This window comes from Acomys russatus, chromosome 6, assembly GCF_903995435.1.
Source record: "Acomys russatus chromosome 6, mAcoRus1.1, whole genome shotgun sequence".
In the NCBI taxonomy this organism is placed as follows: Eukaryota; Metazoa; Chordata; class Mammalia; order Rodentia; family Muridae; genus Acomys; species Acomys russatus.
Window position 1 is genome coordinate 80237909 of NC_067142.1, and position 17689 is coordinate 80255597.

Genomic DNA, 17689 nt, shown 5'->3' on the forward strand with positions numbered 1-17689 from the left:
GTTTACCTGAGAAACGATGAGAGAAAAATGCACAAAACTCCCAAAGGAAGAGAACAATCAACTGCATGCTCCCGTCACCTTGCATGCTAGCCAGAGGTCATCTAAAGGTGGTACAGGGGGCTTCACAGCTTTACTCTGTCATGTTTCTGTTGAGCCTTGGCTGTTTCCAAAGAGCGCTGGCCCTTTCAGAGAAAGAGAGTTCTGAGCTGGAGTGTCATGAGAAAGCACACATGATATAACCAATTGTCTTAGGGTTTTATTGCTTTGAAGAGACACTGTGGCCATGGCAACTCTTATAAAGAACAACATTTAATGGGGGCTGGCTCACAGAGAGTTAGTCCATTATCCTCAGCACGGCAGCACACAGGCAAACATGATGCTGGAGAAGGAACTGAGAGTTCTACATCCAGATTGGCAGGCAGCAGGAAGTTATTGAGACACACTTCCTCCAAGGCCATACTTCCTTATGGGCCTATGGGGCCATTTTTACCACTGCACTAATAATGTCCTCTGCCAAGTTTAGAATGGGGATCAGGCTGATCCTCCGAAGAGTGAAGGGAATCATCTCCCAGATTTGAATAGTTCTTTTAAGCAGCTTCACCAACGTCAGAATGGAAAAGTGATTTGCTTCCGTCATGCAGCTGCTAGGCTGCTCTGAGCTCCTGATCCATTTCTCTCCTCTCTCTGAAGGAGAAAGATGACTGGGGACTACGAGGGGCAGAAACAACTTGCATCTGTTAATGTCTGAGGGGAAGTGTGGAAGGAATGAATATCATTTTTTGTGGCTTGCTAGGTAAAGCTATTTGTTCTATGGTTCCATAGGGTAAAGGTATATTCATAGGTAACTGCTAGGGTTGAGGTAGGTTTCACAGTGGGGAAGAGAAGAGGGTAGGTATGCCTGTGTTGACTTACTGCTGGTGTTTTGGCTTCTACTGCAAAAGCTAGAAATGCTACTGTTGATTTATATGCCTCTACCGAGAATGTGTGTATGCAGCCAAAATGGCGCTACTGACTGAGGAGACCTAGGTACAGTGAAGTGTTGAGACCTCTGGGTGTTCACATTGCAATGATCCCTTGAGTCACGAAACTCTGTAACTGAGGTTGCCAGTCTGGCAAATGGAGGTGGCTTCCACTCAGAGGTATCTCATAGTCTGGACCCTGATTCCCTCAGGGTTACCCCAACTTTTGAAATGAAGCTATTTCTTTATTGTTTGGTTCATGCTGAACTGGAGCACCTGACCCCAGAAGAACTGTGACTCTATCCTCTGGCCCCACTGGAAAGATCCAGTTCACATTCTCTGACTGATGAAGAAAAAGGGATTCAAAGGGCCGGCTTACCAAATGGAATTGACGAGAATCTGTAAGAATCTGGATAAAAAGGCTACATTGCAATCACAAAAATATGGAGAGTCTATCTCATCTAAGGAAGGATGGCTAATATCAAGAAAAGAAAGGACAACACATGCTGGCAAGGATGTAAACACTCCTGGATGGAATGTAAACACTGCGCCTCTACAGGAATCAATACGGAGACTCCTCAAGACAGTAAGAATGGAGCTAGCAGTGCTCCAGCCATACCACTCCCGGGTATATGCATGGAGGAGGCTAACTCATCACCAGAGACAACTGTACATCCATGCCACTACAGCTCTGTATACAGTAGTCAAGGTATGGAGCCACAGCCAGGCCTTGATACATAAAAGGATAAAGAGAATTTGGTGTATTATACAGATATAAAAAGGAATATTATTATTTTTCAGTACTCAAAAGTGGAGATCACATTCATTACATGCAAAGAAAAATCATCGCATGTTCACTTGTATGAAGAATATAGGTTTATATACATACAAATATAAGAGTGGAAGGGGACTATATGGGAGAAAAGAAAGGTCCAGAGGGAAGGAATGGGGAACCAGACAGGAGAATGCGAGGAGAAGAGAGAGAAGTGCCATATCATGTGTTTCCTCATATGCAGCGCGCACACACACACACACACACACAGACACACACACACACACACACACACACACACACACTGAAAGCAGTAGGGACTTTTTGAGGTAAGTGAACTAATGGGAAGAAGTACAGGAAAGTTCATGAGGAACGGATGTCAGCAAAGTACAATACACATGTGAGAAATCTATAAAAAGACATTATTTTATATACGATTTTAAATACTTAAAAGCCCTTTAAGTTTTTATAACAACTTATGTAAGGTACAATGCACAGCTATTGATCTAGATTGATTCTACCCTTAATAAGATTATATTACTCTTTACGGAACTAGACATTTTAATAAGTAAATCTGAAATATGTGTCAGTAAATTATTTATTCATCTTTTATTCATCATTATAATTTGCTAGCAGATCACTTCTCACAAAGACAATCTGGAAATAGATTGGAGAGGGCAAACTGAGTTTCTATAGATAAGTGAAATCCTTCCCGTGTAGGGTTCTGTATCACGTCACTGGCACCAGGGAAATGGGATCAAACACCGATCAAGCACTGCATTGATACTACGGAGTCACTAGAATGATGGGTAAGTGGGTACCAGCCCACACCGCCGAAACATCTGGGCAGTTTCAGGAAATGCTACAACACATCATCCAGCCTCCCCTGGGTCAGGGGTAGATGTTTACACCTCACAACGGCCCTGCTTACGACAGCCACACACAGGAAGTAACTCAAATCTATGGCAGATGGACAAGCAAATTGCAGTGTGTTGATTCAATGGCATCCATGCAGCCACAATATAAACAGCTGACTTTCAAAGACAATTTAGTTGAATGAAAATAGACAGATATCATAGAATGCCATTTGTATAATATGGGGGTGCTGGCTGTTTCACCATACTTAATTTTTGTGCGGATGAAATAGGAGAAAAAATTAAATGGAAGGCAAATGATTAATACGTGCTCAGGATTCATTCTCTCTGATTGTCAATCCCTTCTGGCAGCTTCGTGAGAATCCAGGTCTTCAGTCCTTCCAGCTCAGTTCTGTTCAGCTCATGGTAGATGTTTGGAAGACTGTGAAACGTTGTGCTCACTCCTAGAGATTTCAGTTTTGAGTTTGTCTCCTCGCCCCAAGAGTGAAGAACTAGCTCATCTGCAGTGCCGTGACACTGAAATAGCTCAGGGAGCACGCGGTCACCTTGCTGATCACCTTGCTGAAGACCCTAGAGGAAGGTGTGAGACGGCCCATTAGGCAATCTGTCAGAGAAGAGCACTCCTAGCAGACTACAGCTTCTATCAGTGCAGGAAGAGGAAGCGGAGGTGTGCAGAGCGAGGGCATGGATGCCAGGGGGCAGGCCTCCATGATGGCTGTGCGGGTGTGTGCCCTGTGGTCATGCCACTGAAAACTCTTCAAGGCCGGTAAAGCGTTTCCTCAAGAAACTGAGTGAAATGCAAAGATAGCAGTCAGAGAGAGGAAGAGGGAGAGGTACAGAGCTGAGGTAGAACAGAAGGGAAAAGCCACATTCTCATATTCTGTTCAACTTTTAGTAATGAAGCTGTAACAGCATCGGGTAGAATCATTGTCAGCTTGAATATTACTGGAAGGTATTAGCTTCATAATTGATTTTGGAGTAGCCTCGTAATAATCAAGTCTGACAATAGTCTTCTACATCCTACTTCTGTATAGAGGATTCAGATACTATTAAACACACCCCTCCCCTGTAACAGTCCTTTCCATGGGGTACTTGCTGAATAGAGAGGCTTCCTGGAGTCACCTGGCCCTGAGCTGCAGGGACACTGAATCTGTATCGACTAGGCACCACATTTTACCACTTAGTTACCAAGTTTATTTTAGTTTCAATGTGTCTATTTTTCTTGTTACATTTGTTTGTTTGTTTGTTTTTAAATCTGGAACTCACCTGGTAAACAGCAGATTCTTTATTCAGAAAACTAGAAAGAGCAAACACTCCTGCCACATCTTGGTGTTTTCTATATGCTAAATGCATCGCCATGCCGCCTCCCATAGAAAATCCTCCTAAGGGAAGGAATACACATGTTTATCAGAAGAAGACGAATTCACATACATGGTTACATGGTACCTCAAAATAAAACAGGTCGGTACCAATCTTTCACAAACATCCTAAGGACATCTGAGATGTGAAGGAAATATACTCCTAAAAAGAACTTCAATCTCCTTCTTAGGTACTGTTCTATCACTGATAGAATAATCAGAATAAAGTAATAATATAATGACACTTATTATTAAAAAGGCATTTAATTTGGGTTAGTCCATTATCATCGTGGCAGAGAACATGATGGCAGGCAGGCCCACTAGATGCCAGAGAAGTAGCTGAAAGCTCTACTCTGATTTTCAAGCAGAGAGATGGGGACTTGGGGTGTGTGGGGGTGGTGGTACAGGGGAGTGTGTCTGGGCCTGGAGTGGGCATCTGAAACCTCACAGCCTACTTCCAGTAATACACTTCTTCTAACAAACCCATACCTCCTCTGAAAAGGCCACACCTCCTAATCCTGCTAATCCTTTCAAAGAGTTCCACTCCCTGGTGACTAAGCATTCAAATATATGAGCCTGTGAGGGCAACTCCTACTCAACCACCAGTGTTCCTCATGTCATAGAAAAAATCCTGCTATGAATAAATAGTGCCATGATATCAGTGGTAAAGAGATGCACTATAAAAGGAGCCAGCCTCAGGAGAGAAATTATATGTATCAAGAAAAGTACCATAGTTCAAAATATAAGTCATAGTATGCATTTACCTGACTTAAACTTCCAGTGTCTACTTAAGTTTGGGTTAGTAGCATGTTCCTCTCCTTAGCACTCGCTGTGCCATGGACCACACCAACAGTCATGTTTCTGCTATCTTCCCCATAACAGATGCCTGATTACCTAGCTCTGCATTAGGAAGGATGATTAAAAACATCGGTGAGCTAGGTAAAGCATTTTTGGACTATGGTAATACTTTGTAAATTGACGAGATATAATAAAAGGAAATCATCTATCCAAGAAAAAAATCATTTATTCGTGTAACAACTTTAAATGCTCCAAGGGCTGAGAATGACTTAGCCAGCCCTTGGCTTTTTGAGATAGCATTGCTCTGTGGCGCAGGCTGTCCTGGAACTCCTGTTTCTCCTGCCTCAGTCAGTCTTTATGTGCGGAATACTGTGACAGTTGCTGGACTGAGGCAAATTAAAACACATAGAGGCCCTGCTATTTAGGGGCACAGATGAAAAAACACCCACATCACAGTGATGGCAGTCGGGGAAAGAGCAGAGATGGTGATGCCTGTACACATGGCCAGAGCTCAGTGCTCTGTGTCAGCTAGCCTTTAGTGAGAGTTGAAGGTTTCTCATTTGTAGTCTATGAGAAATAAATAGCGAAAGAAAACCACACATTTACAGGGTTTAAAATTACACTCTGGTACACAATTTGGTCTCCTAATTTTCAGGCTTCTGCCTTACATCACATAATAAAGGCCAATGTGAGCCCTCCTCAGAGAGTAAGTGTGAATTTATAAGATACCCCCTATATCCATCAAAAGGCCTGAGGCAGCAGGTAGCCTGCTGAAAGGTGTGTCCTTAATTTTAGGTATAAAGTAAAGACTTTCCGGATCCAGATCACTGTGAGAGAGCTTATTGTACTGACTCTCCTCTTTTTGATATTTATTCCGAGGAGTTCTTTCTCCGGGGAAGGCAGCTGCTATTAATTAGGGATCAGGATTCAAATATATAAAAGAGGGCTAGCAGATTGAAAAGTTTAGTTTCTCCTAAAAGGCACAATTTGTAAACAATAACCATGCATGATAAGAATGATTATCATGCCTGTAATTTTATTACTACAGAAAGAAAGGACATGGGCTAACCGGTAGCACTACAGCCTAGTGGTCTAGTGACTAGACCATTGTGGACGAGAGCCATCTATAGGATGATAGACCCGCCACCATCCCCACCTGCAAAGACAGCAAAGAAAGGTTCAGGAACAGCTTGGGGAAGGAGGAGGCACACATCTCAAGACACTAGGCATAGCTTGCCTTTGTGCGTGAGCCTTCCCTGGACATAGCAGCTGGTGGCGGGAGCTGTGTGTCTGTGCAATGCTGCATCATCCACACGTCCCCTCTATGCACGGAGATCTTGGCACAGACATGATCAGCTCCCAGCACTGGAACATGGGTGTACACAGAGGGAATCGCTGAGCCCGTGTTTCCGTAAGACTGTGCTGCGTCTCTAGCCTCAGGCCTCTGTCAACTGAAATCTCAACACCGTAGCGAGCACCATGTGGCTTTGAAGCGAAGTTCTCCTTTTCATTTGCTGAAGATACACTAGTTCTCTCCCTGTTGCAAACTCAAGAGGAAGTTTTCTTCACTCGTCAGAAACTGGCTGAGTGTTTATGACATGCGGAGTGGCGTCTGTGCCCTCCCCTGTATGTATGTACACATTAGCTGGTTCATCTCCAGATGCCCAGCTTGGGTCAGTGCCTGGTATACAATGGCAACAGAATAGCTAGGTCTGTATAACAGAATCCATGTTTGGTATGTACCCTTATATTGCCAGCACAAAGGAGGAGGAGGAGGAGGAGGAGGAGGAGGAGGAGGTGGAGGATCAGGAGCTCGAGGTCAACCCAGACTACATGAGGCCCTGTCTCAGAACCAACCAACCCACCCGAAATGTCTGTTAACTTGATAGTTCAGCAAAGATTTATAAGCTTCCATTAATATTTTCTAACTTAAAAATTTAAACTACAAGGAGGATTAGACTGACAATATGGGAACCTTATTTCTAGTCTGAATGTCCAAATAAATTCATTAACATCCAGGACTTAATTTCCAAGAAAACAGAGAGCTAGACAGCCTCATCAATTTCTATCAGAGTGCTGCACAACACTGAGACTGGTGAGCACTAAAATTTGAATTAAAGGTAGTCGAAGTTTATATTTGTCACAAGCACACAGCTCCATTCTTCACTGGGGAGAAAGAATCAACATCTCTCAGAACAGAATCCCATCCTTCCTAGATGCTCGTGGGGTGAAGCTGCAACTTGTTGTTCCTTATTCATTCATATAAATTGTAAAAGCAAATACACTGCTACGCATGAGCTATGCATCTAAAAGTATTCTGAGGGGTGTGTGTGGGGGGGAGCAAGGGGAAAAGAGAGGGAGAGGGAGAGAGGGAGAAAGAGTGGGATCTGGAGGAAGTGTGAGGCTAGGGAGGAGAGGGAAGGAGGTGAGCCATGATACTGGCACTGCGATAATTCAAGCCATAGCTAGCAGTTTAACAGTTCCTCTGTAGCAAGGCAATATTCCTTCACAGAAGGAATCATAATAAATCATACTAGAAACTGTTCCTAGCATTTAATTTCTTGCTGGGATTTATTAAGTGGATCTTTATTAAACATAAAACTCAAAAGCCAGACATTGTGCATGCGGCTGCTTCTGCTTCTGACACTTTAATAAGGTCTTCAGTGAAGAGCATAGTGACTTAGCATTCACCAGAGAAGAAAGATCTCCCTATCCTTAGAACAGGGCTGGGCACAGCAGGAGCTTCATAAATATTCACTGGATAAATGAAGTTAATGTAAACTGAAGTTTGAAAAAGATACTTCTGCAAGGAGGCAAATTTATCATCAGGAAATGTCATTTTCTGGCCATTTAATTTGATATGATAATAAAGCTTTGAAAAACATGTAATGTTGAGGTGAGGAATGGTGGTGTTCACATGTAACTGAAGCACTCGGGAGAAAGTAAGAGAACTGTGAGGTTGAGGTCAACTTGAACACCACCGCATGTCACAAAAGAAAAGGAAACCTGGACTGAGTGGTTGCAATGCTCGGCCTGAACATTCTAATTTGTCTTCTTAAAAATACATGAGACTCACTCCCAGGCATGAGCAAAATCTCTTCACATGTGTGTAAGGTAAAGCTCTTCTACCATGTGTGTGAGGTGAAGCTCTTCCACCATGAATTACATGTTGGGAAATCACAGCTGCTATGGTGACCAATTCAAGAGGAAGAATTAAGGATTAAATGTAAACATGGTGGTGATTTAAGATGATCTATCTATTGTGGACTCCAGGGCTACATCCAGGCTACAGAGCTGTTCTTTTCTGAGAAACTAAAAAACTTGAATTACGTTTTCTCAAGCATTGTTCATGATCATTTCAAGGATAGCTAGTATGATAGGGAAACTAAATTCTAAAATGTGTTTAATCTTTAGGTAGTTTAAATTTGAATCTAAAGAGCCACAGTCACTGGTGGCAGCTATACTTAAACAACAAAGAGCATCTAAGTGTACCAGAGAAAACAACTTTTCAAAATCCAACTTAGCTAAAGGAATTTCATTAAAAGATAAAAGATCATAAAAAGTAAAAGTATAAATCAAACAAATTAAAAAGCCAAAATATGTTTTAAAATGATCATAAAACCATAAAACTTTACACACAAAGCACCTTTGACATTGCATTTTTATTAAGTAGGAAATCTAGTGACTTTGTGTGGCTTCAGTGTCCTTTGATGACTAGACTGAGAAAGAAAGAAAGACACCCCCCCGCCAAAAAAAAAAAACAGAAATAGAGAGGGCTCTGGTAAGGGGCAACAGAAGAGAAGAAAAAGAAAAGAGAAAAAAGAAAGAAGAAAACACATAAAGGTTCCTATAAGCCTTTCACCTTGCTTCTATATATCACAATGGGGAGAACATGTGCATGTTGAAATGCTATTAAGATCTCATTTTAAGTCCTAACCCATTTACAATCCTGTGAGGCAATCACAGCTCCCACTTGCTGGCTCTGACAACACTGTCACCTCTACCAGGGGACTGTGAAAAGGAACTTTGTATATTTTCCCTCAAAGAAGAAAACTGAACACAAAGGACCAGTTATTTGAGTCAATTTTCCATCCAGGAGTCTAAACTCCAGCCCACAATATACCACTCAGTAAGTAAATAGAAAACAGTAAATTCACTGTGGGTAATGGTTATGGTGGGCAGTTATGGTTGCTGGTGAAGTATTTAAAGTAATAAGAGGTAACAATTTAACTTATACTTAAGATTAACAAGCTGCATAAAACATGTTAAAAAATAATAAACTTGGCTTTATGAACTCTTTGTATAAAATAAAAAAAGAAACAATCTATTAAAAATCTATACTGGGAAAATTATTAACATGTTCTTTCTCAAAACAAAATCCTAAGGACAAAAATGCAATGTTTGCTATCAAGGGAGCAGAATTTTAAGATAATAAACCCCACCACTGTCCCAACTTGCAGTCCCTCTATTTCATTTACATGGTACTCTGATACTCTTCAAACTGGAGAAAAGCCTCAGAAGACCTTGGAATAGACAACTCATGGTTACCATGTTTATTTCTGTATTTCCTCTCCTATGAAGCTCACACATTACAAAATTTCTACTCTTCTATGAAAAAGTGTTAGGACAATGGTCCCAGTCAAGTCTTTGGAGGCCTGCTATATGCTGCTAAAGACTCCTATAGAGAGAACAATGCCACCATTCCACATGCTAGCTCCAAGCAAGACATGAGCATTCAGAAGATGGTATTGTAGACTGCATCTTGTGGATTCCAGATGCCCCTCTAATTTGCTTTTATTTTAAATCTTATTATAATGTTAATATATTAATACACTCCTATTCTATAAAGATAAAGTAAAATTTAAAAATGCTCCATAGATAAAACAAATAAAGGAAACGAATCTTGAAATTCTTAGTACCTAGACCTAAATTTAGTAGGTTTTCAAATTTTCTTTGAATAGTTGAACAAACTCTACTTTGCACCCTGCTTTATCTCATGTGGATCCCTAATATCTTCACACAGGATTACAAAAGATAGTTAAGATCTAAATTTAAAATGTGATAAACATTCGCTGAGTGCCTTCCATGTGTAGACAGTAGTTTAATGGCTATATAACATGAATGTTTATGCATCACCATAACTGTTTAACTGTGCCATTCATGGTGAGTATATGGGTCACCCATGTGACATAAGTGTGGGCCTACAAGCCCTTTCTCCTCCCTACTGCAAAATTTTGATCATGCATTCCTAGTGTCAAAATTCTGGTAAGAGTCGGATTCCTTACATCCTAGATCAAAATTGAACCTAAATTATATCAATATTTTCTCTTAACAAATTATCACCACCTAGTGGCCACCAATGGATTCTGATCATGGTAGAAAGTTCTTGACTAAATTAAGGGGCTTGAGTTCTAGGTTCTCTCTGAGTTATTCATAACCTCTGACTTTTAGTCCATTCACAGGTGGAAGGGAACCAGTCATCTCCTACTTCCCTCACTGTTCAATCGGGAAAGCTGCACAGAGAAGAAAAGCTTATGATCACTTCCCACAAACGTGACTGACAGATGAGGAGGGCTATGTGCTAAGCATCAGCTAACTGAAGAGTATTCCCATCACCTCCAGACTTCTCAAGCACAACAGTGCATGCTGGAACTGCCCACTCTCCATTTTGACTTATTTTGTTAATAAAAACATACAGAATTCCATTAAGAAAAATCGAAGGTATGCACTGGCTATAAAATGCACTTATATTTTACATATGGCACCCACAGTGGATGTGTAAGAGGGCCAGAAGACAAGGCAATCTCACACTGCTGCATTTCTTCACAGTGGAGGATTTGGGCTGTTTCTACTGGGGACATCTGGTCAACTTTCAAAAAGTAACTGGAAAGTTAGTAATTGCATGCTTGTGTTTCTTCTAAATCTTATCATAACCTTCAGACTCATGTGATGTATAAATACGCAAAAAACAAGCAAACTGACCACCACATTACATCCTTAATACACCCAATGAAGATTCGTGAATGTCTCCAGAGACTACGCTTGCATTGACTTATGTAGGCTCAATTTTTTTTTATCAATCATATATATATATATATATATATATATTTTTTTTTTTTTGAGACAGGGTCTCTCTGTGTTAGCCTTGGCTGTCCTGGACTCACTTTGTAGACCAGGCTGGCGTCGAACTCATAGTGATCCGCCTGCCTCCCCAGTGCTGGGATTAAAGGTATATGCCACCACATCCATCAATTATATTTTATTATGAACTTATTAAATGAGCCTACCTTTTTTTTTTAACAACCTGACTAACCCAAACAATCAGAAAAGGATATTTAAAAACATTATAATGAAACCTTAAGGATATCAGTCTCTGGCAGTCTTTACCTTTTTCTTTTGTTTAATAAGTATCTTTTTAAAGGTACAATTAGCTCTTTTAACAACTGTCTGCCCTGTTGGATTGTGTGGTATACTAGTAATGTGTTTAATATTATAAAAAGTAAAAATATTTTTTATAAAATAATTGAGCCTACAGACGTACCTGTGTATCACACATGCGCCCTCAGCAGAACTTGTACCTAGCTCTTTTGTTACAATGGAAGCTGATTACTGTTTTCTATTAAGAGAGCAATGTGTGTCTTTTGCATAAAACTTGGAAAATGCATTTTTCCATAGCTTGTTCCACAGTCAACTGTAATCTTCTTTGGAACCATTTGCCTCTGCCTTCCCAACATTTTGGTGTCAGTTCACTGCTCCATGAATCTGCTTATCTGGTTCTTTCCTTCCTGCTGTACTAGTGCCCCACAGCACGGCTGGCAATCCTTTTTAAGTGAACACAGCATCACATCACCTGTGCTCTAAGTCTTGGGATGCATGGCAAAGCACCATTCCGTAAGAATGGGATATGCCTCTTGCTTTCTTCTGCAAATAGGTTTCATTTACCAAATTCTTGCCATGCTTTAAGACCAGCTAGAGGCTTATCTTTCCTAGGACAGAGGTCTTAACCCCTACTGTCTGCCGATTTGCTCTCTCCATGTCACCCGATTCACATCTTCCACTCATTTCTCCAACAATACTTCTACATTAGAGCGTCTGACTTCAGTTCCTATCTCATTGGATTTTCTGGGAAATGTCACTACTCCAACACTTAAGTTTTATGAACAATTTAGGCATAAAATTTAGTCTAAATGCAATCCCGATAGAAGATGGACTCCCTGGGGGAGTTGGCAGATCACATGCCATACACAGAACTGTGTTTAACACAACAAAGCAGCACCAATCCCACCAACATGCAGGGAACATGGGCCTTCTCACCTGCATCAGATCTGAAGCAGAATATTCTTTACCAAGTTCCACATGTTGTAATTATAATCTCAGAGACATGATCCCACTACACACATCAGCTCGTAAGTCAGAACTCTGGTCATTATTACACAGAAAGAGTGAGGAAAACACTTTGTACCTAGTACTTCCACTTTATGCCTTTAAACCTAAGAATTTTTCTACATTTCAACTATTTGCTCTGATAACATAAGCCTTCACTTTTCAATATGGAGTGTATGTGTCACACATAGTCACACAAGTAAATCCACGTACACGTGCACATTTAGTAAAAAATCCTTTGGAATCAAAGCGCATGTTCCTTATTGCCTTCTGGATCTTTCTACCACAACATTACCAACAGCACTGAGATGTCAACAGTTGGTATAGACGCTAACAGACACATTAGAGTAAAGCTAGCAAAAGCTATATTGTAATGATTTCTGTTCAAGTCATAACTGAGCAATGAAAACGGTAGAGGGCAGGGAGGTATGTACACTACTCAAGGACAGGCAAACATCCATGAAGAAGAACAGTGAGCCATCTCAAGGTTGCTGAATGGTGGCGCCATGCCTGGATGGCCATTTAGCCCTCTGATGGCCATGGAAGTGGGTGGGGCAGAGAGTATATAATCTTGGCAAGAAAGCCTTTCAGAAAGAAATGCCAGATCCATTCCTACCTTTATGTATTTCCCTGTCATTGGCATATATGAACTGCACACTGTAGGATTATTATCACTCGTGGCATGGACTTCAGGGAGGCTGGTGCACCTACGAAGTGCTAAGCCCAGGGCTAGCAGCCAAAAGTGTAAGCGCCCACCTCCAGTTCTTCAGTGTTATGTCCTGCTGGTGCCTTTTAGCTCTCATGTCCATAAACAAGAGGCCGTGATTCAGAAGCATCCCATGAGTGGGTACAAATGAATCAGAAGCACCCCATGCCTCATTTTAAATACATGAGAAACTTCAGCTAGATCAGTGATTGGGAAAACCACAGCAAAAGCAGACCGAGTACAATGCATTGTGCTTCCTCTGTGAACAGCTACTGTGCAGGCAGCACACAGAATGCTGGTACGGCGGCTCAATTGTTCATGTGCAAGTGGTCAAGAATCGCATGAATTTCATGACACTCCACTGTGGAGCTGTTATTTTCTTTGTCAGTCCGGGAACCAGACGGTTAAGGAGGACAAACAGATGGACAGGATCACATCTCAAGCTAGGAGAGCGGTCTCATGTTACACATTTGAATAATATATTTTTCTTTCTTGTTTTAGATTTTCATAAGTATATTATTCTACAAATGTTGTTTTACTTTCATTATAAACTTTAGATTTTATAATGTATTATATATGTGTGTGTGTGTGCAATTCTTCCAGAAACAATTTTTCCATAAATTACACGAAGCCTTGATAAAGTACTAACGTGATCACAGACTGTCTTATAATTACATATAAATTAATCTTTCAACAAATTTCTCTTGCTGCCCCAGAGAATAATAATAATACTAATCTAAATTCCAAGTAAACCAAATATTAAATATAAAAATAAATTATAGAAAAATAAGTTTGAACATTACAGAGAAGAAGACAAACACATACATATGCTATGGAAGGGATAAGATAATAAAGTTTGTTACAAAAGCCTTTTGTGCTAAACTTAAAGCAGAACTGAACGGAAAATAGAAAATTAAATGCAAATTAACATTAGTCACTAATACTTGTTTAAACTTACTTGTGGGGGAAAAAAGACACTCATGAGGGGGATCCAAGATGGCAGCGCCTAAGATACACCTTGTTTGATTAGTAGGACAGCAGAGACTTTTCAACAACCTAAGGACTGATCTGATGACCCACAGGCGAGAGGGGTCCAAACTGTGTGGAACATGGTTGGGTCCAGCCTCCGGCAAAACCGCAAAGTCCCTGGTACCCACAGAAATGGGTACATAGCCTCTGAAGGCTAATGCCACATGCCTGGCTGGCAGACAGCTCTGGAACACACCGCCCCCCCCCCCCAGTGTGCAGTGCAAGCCAGGGACTGCAAAATCACCAGCATCTGTGGGTACTAGCACCGAGAAGGCATCACAATCAGGAATACTAGTGGAGCTTGACCTCAGGTCACCCAGAAAAGCCACAGAAAGCTCCTGGGTGTCTCAGCAGTCACTGTGTGCCCACTTGAGCACCACACGCCTGGCTGGCATTTGGCTCTTGAACTCCCTGGGGTACAGAGAGAGCCTGGGCCTGAAAGAACACCAGCATCTGTGGACTCTAGAGCCTAGCAAACAACACAGTTGGGAACATTAGTGGATATGACCTCAGGTTACCCAGCAAATCCACAGAAAATTCCAAGGGCCAAGCAGGCACTGGACACACACTCTAACCAGATACATCAGAAGGGGAAGAGGTCAGTATAAGAACACAATCAACAATCCCCAGGACCATTTGATACCACAAGAAACCAGTGGTCCCACCACCACAACAAGCCCTGGAGATACTACCACAGCCAACACACAAGAGAAGGATTTCAAATATGAGGTTATGAAAGTGATAGAGGCCTTAAAGGAGGAAAATAAATCCCTCAAACTAGAACAGGAATGTCCAAAGAAAGAGATGAAAGAATTGAGCAAATCACTTAAAGAAACTATAATTAAACAGGAGAAGGAAATGAATAAAAGGTTTTAAGACCTAAAAATGGAGACAGAAGCTATGAAGAAAGCACAATCTGAGATAATCCTGGGAATGGAAAACCTAGAGAAGAGGATAAGTTCTACAGACACAAGCATCACCAACAGAATTCAAGAGATCGAAGAAAAGAATATCAGGGATATGGCTGAAGAAAAGGATACAGCAATAAAAGAAAATGTCAAATCTAAAAAGCTCCTGACACAGAAATCTGGGACACTATGAAAAGACCAAACCTAAGAATCATAAGGATAAGAAGAAAAAGAAGACTCCCAACTGCAAGGCCCAGAAAATATTAAAAAAAAAATCATGGAAGAAAACTTCCCTAACTTAAAGAAAGAAATGCCCATAAATAAACAAGAAGCCTACAGAATTCCAAATACATTGAATCAGAAAAGAAAATCCTTCTGCCACATAATAATCAAAACACAGAAGAATATTTAAAGCTGCAAGAGAAAAAGGACAAGTCAATATAAAGGCAAACCTATCAGAATTACCCCTGACTTCTCAAGAGAGACTATGAAAGTCAGAAGGGCCTGGACAAATGTCATGCAGACACTAAGAGACCACAGATACCAACCCAGACTACTATACCTAGCAAAACTTTCAATCATCATAGATGGAGAAAATAAGATATTTCATGACAAAATCAAGTTCAAACAGTACCTAACCACAAATTCAGTTTTACAGAAGAAACTAGAAGGAAAAAGGAGGATAACTTTACAAAGGAAAGCAAAGGAAATAAATAATTCCACATCCACAAAAATAAAAGAAAGGAATCTCTGTCTCTGTCTCTGTCTCTGTCTCTGTCTCCCTCCCTCTCTCTCTCTCTCTCTCTCTCTCTCTCTCTCTCTCCTCTCTCTCTCTCTCTCTCTCTCTCTCACACACACACACACACACGCACACACACACACTCTACCACTACCAACATCAAAATAATAGGAACCAATAACCACTGGTCAATAAAATCTCTTATCAAGGGCCTCAACTCCCCAATGAAGGGACACAGGCTAACAGAATGGGTGTGAAAACAGGACCCATCAATCTGCTGCATACAAGAAACACATCTCAGCAATAAAGATAAACATTACCTTAGAGTAAAGTGCTGGAAAAAGGTATTCTAAGCAAACGGAGCCAAGAAATAAGCTGGAGTAGCTATTCTAGTATCTAATAAAATAGACTTATAACCAAAATTAATCAAAAGAGATGGGGAAAGATACCTCATACTCATCAAAGGAAAAATACACCAAGATGATGTCTCAATTCTGAACATTTGTGTCCCAAATACAGGAGCACCCACATTCATAGAAGAAACATTACTAAAGCTTAAATCACACATCAAATCCCACACTTCAATAGTGGGAGACTTCAACATCCCACTCTCACCGATAGATAGATTATTGTGGCAGAAACTAAATGGAGAAACAACAAAACTAATAGATATCATGAAGCAAATGGACCTAACTGATATATACAGAACTTTTCACCCAAACACAAAAGAGTTCACCTTCTTCTCCGCAACTCATGTAACCCTCTCCAAAATCGACCATATACTTGGTCACAAAGCAAACCTCAACAGATATAAAAAGATTGAAATAGCCCCTTGCATCTTATTGAAATAATCCCTTGCATCTTATGAGACACCATGGTTTAAAGCTGGACCTCAATAACAACAGAAACAACAGAAAGCCTACAAACTCACAGAAATGGAACAACTCTCTACATAATGATATCTTGGTAAGGAAAAAATTTTAAAAAGAAATTAAAAACTTCCTAGGATTCAATGAATCCCCAAACTTATGGGACACAATGAAAGTGGTGTGAACAGTAAAGTTCATAGCACTGAGTACCCTTATAAAGAAATTGGAGAGATCCCATACTTGCAACTTAACAACACACCTGAAAGCTCTAGAACAAAAGAAGCAGGGCGGTGGTAATGCACACCTTTAATCCTAGCACTTGGGAGGCAGAGGCAGGTGGGTCTCTGTGAAGTTGAGGCCAGCCTGGTCTACAAAGTGAGTTCAGGACAGCCAGGGCTATATAGAGAGACTCTCTTTTGAAAAAAAAAAGAAGAGAAAAAAGAAGAAGAGGAAAAAGAAGAGGAGGAGGAAGAAGAGAAGAAAGAAGAAAGGAGGAGGAAGAAGGAAGAAAAAGAAAATAAGAGAATAAAGAGAAGAGAGGAGAAGAAAAAGAAGAAAAGAAAGAGAAGAAAAAAAGGAAGAAGGAAGAGGAGGAAGAGGAGGAAGAGGAAGAAGAAGAAGAAGAGGAAGAAGCCTCATCAAAGAGTAGTAGACGCTGGAAATCATCAAATTCAGGACTGAAATCAATTAATTAGAAACACAGAGAATAATTACAAGAATCAACAAAACAAGAGCTGGTTCTTTGAGAAAATCAACAAGATAGACAAACCCTTAGCCAAGCTAACTAAAAGGCAAAGGGAGAGTAATCAAATAAACAAAATCAGAAATGAAAAGGGAGACATAACAACAGATATTGAGGAAATCCAAAGAATCATTAGGTCACACTCCAAAAGCCTATATCCCACAAATTTTGAAAACTTAAATGAAATGGAGAATTTCCTTGATAGATATTAACTAGCAAAATTGAATCAAGGTCAGGTAAACAAATTAAATAGACCTGTATCTCCTAAGGAAATTGAGGCAGTCATCAAAAGTCTCCCAACCAAAAAAATCTGAGGGTCTAATGAATTCAGTGCAGAATTCTACCAGACCTTCAAAGAAGAGCTAACACCAATTCTCCTTAAACTATTCTACAAAATAGAAACAGAAGGAACATTACAAAACTCATTCTGTGAGGCAACAGTCACCCTGATACCTAAACCACAGAGACTCTACGAAGAAAGAATTTCAGACCAATTTCTCTTATGAAAGTGATGCAAAAACGCTCAATAAAATACTTGCAAACTGAATCCA

The 17689-nt window shown here is 40.5% G+C and overlaps 1 protein-coding gene across 1 annotated transcript in view; it reads right to left on the bottom strand.

Annotated features, from left to right (window-relative positions):
- Positions 1–2905: 2905 nt before the first annotated feature.
- Lyplal1 (lysophospholipase like 1) overlaps positions 2906–17689 on the bottom strand; it is a 34930-nt gene continuing 20146 nt past the window's right edge. Inside the window, exons 4-5 of the mRNA XM_051148096.1 lie at positions 3873–3988; positions 2906–3176 (exon numbers count right to left, since the gene is read on the bottom strand). Of these exons, the coding sequence (XP_051004053.1) occupies positions 2925–3176; positions 3873–3988 (368 nt within the window). The 3' untranslated portion in view covers positions 2906–2924. The remainder of the gene's footprint in view (positions 3177–3872; positions 3989–17689) is intronic.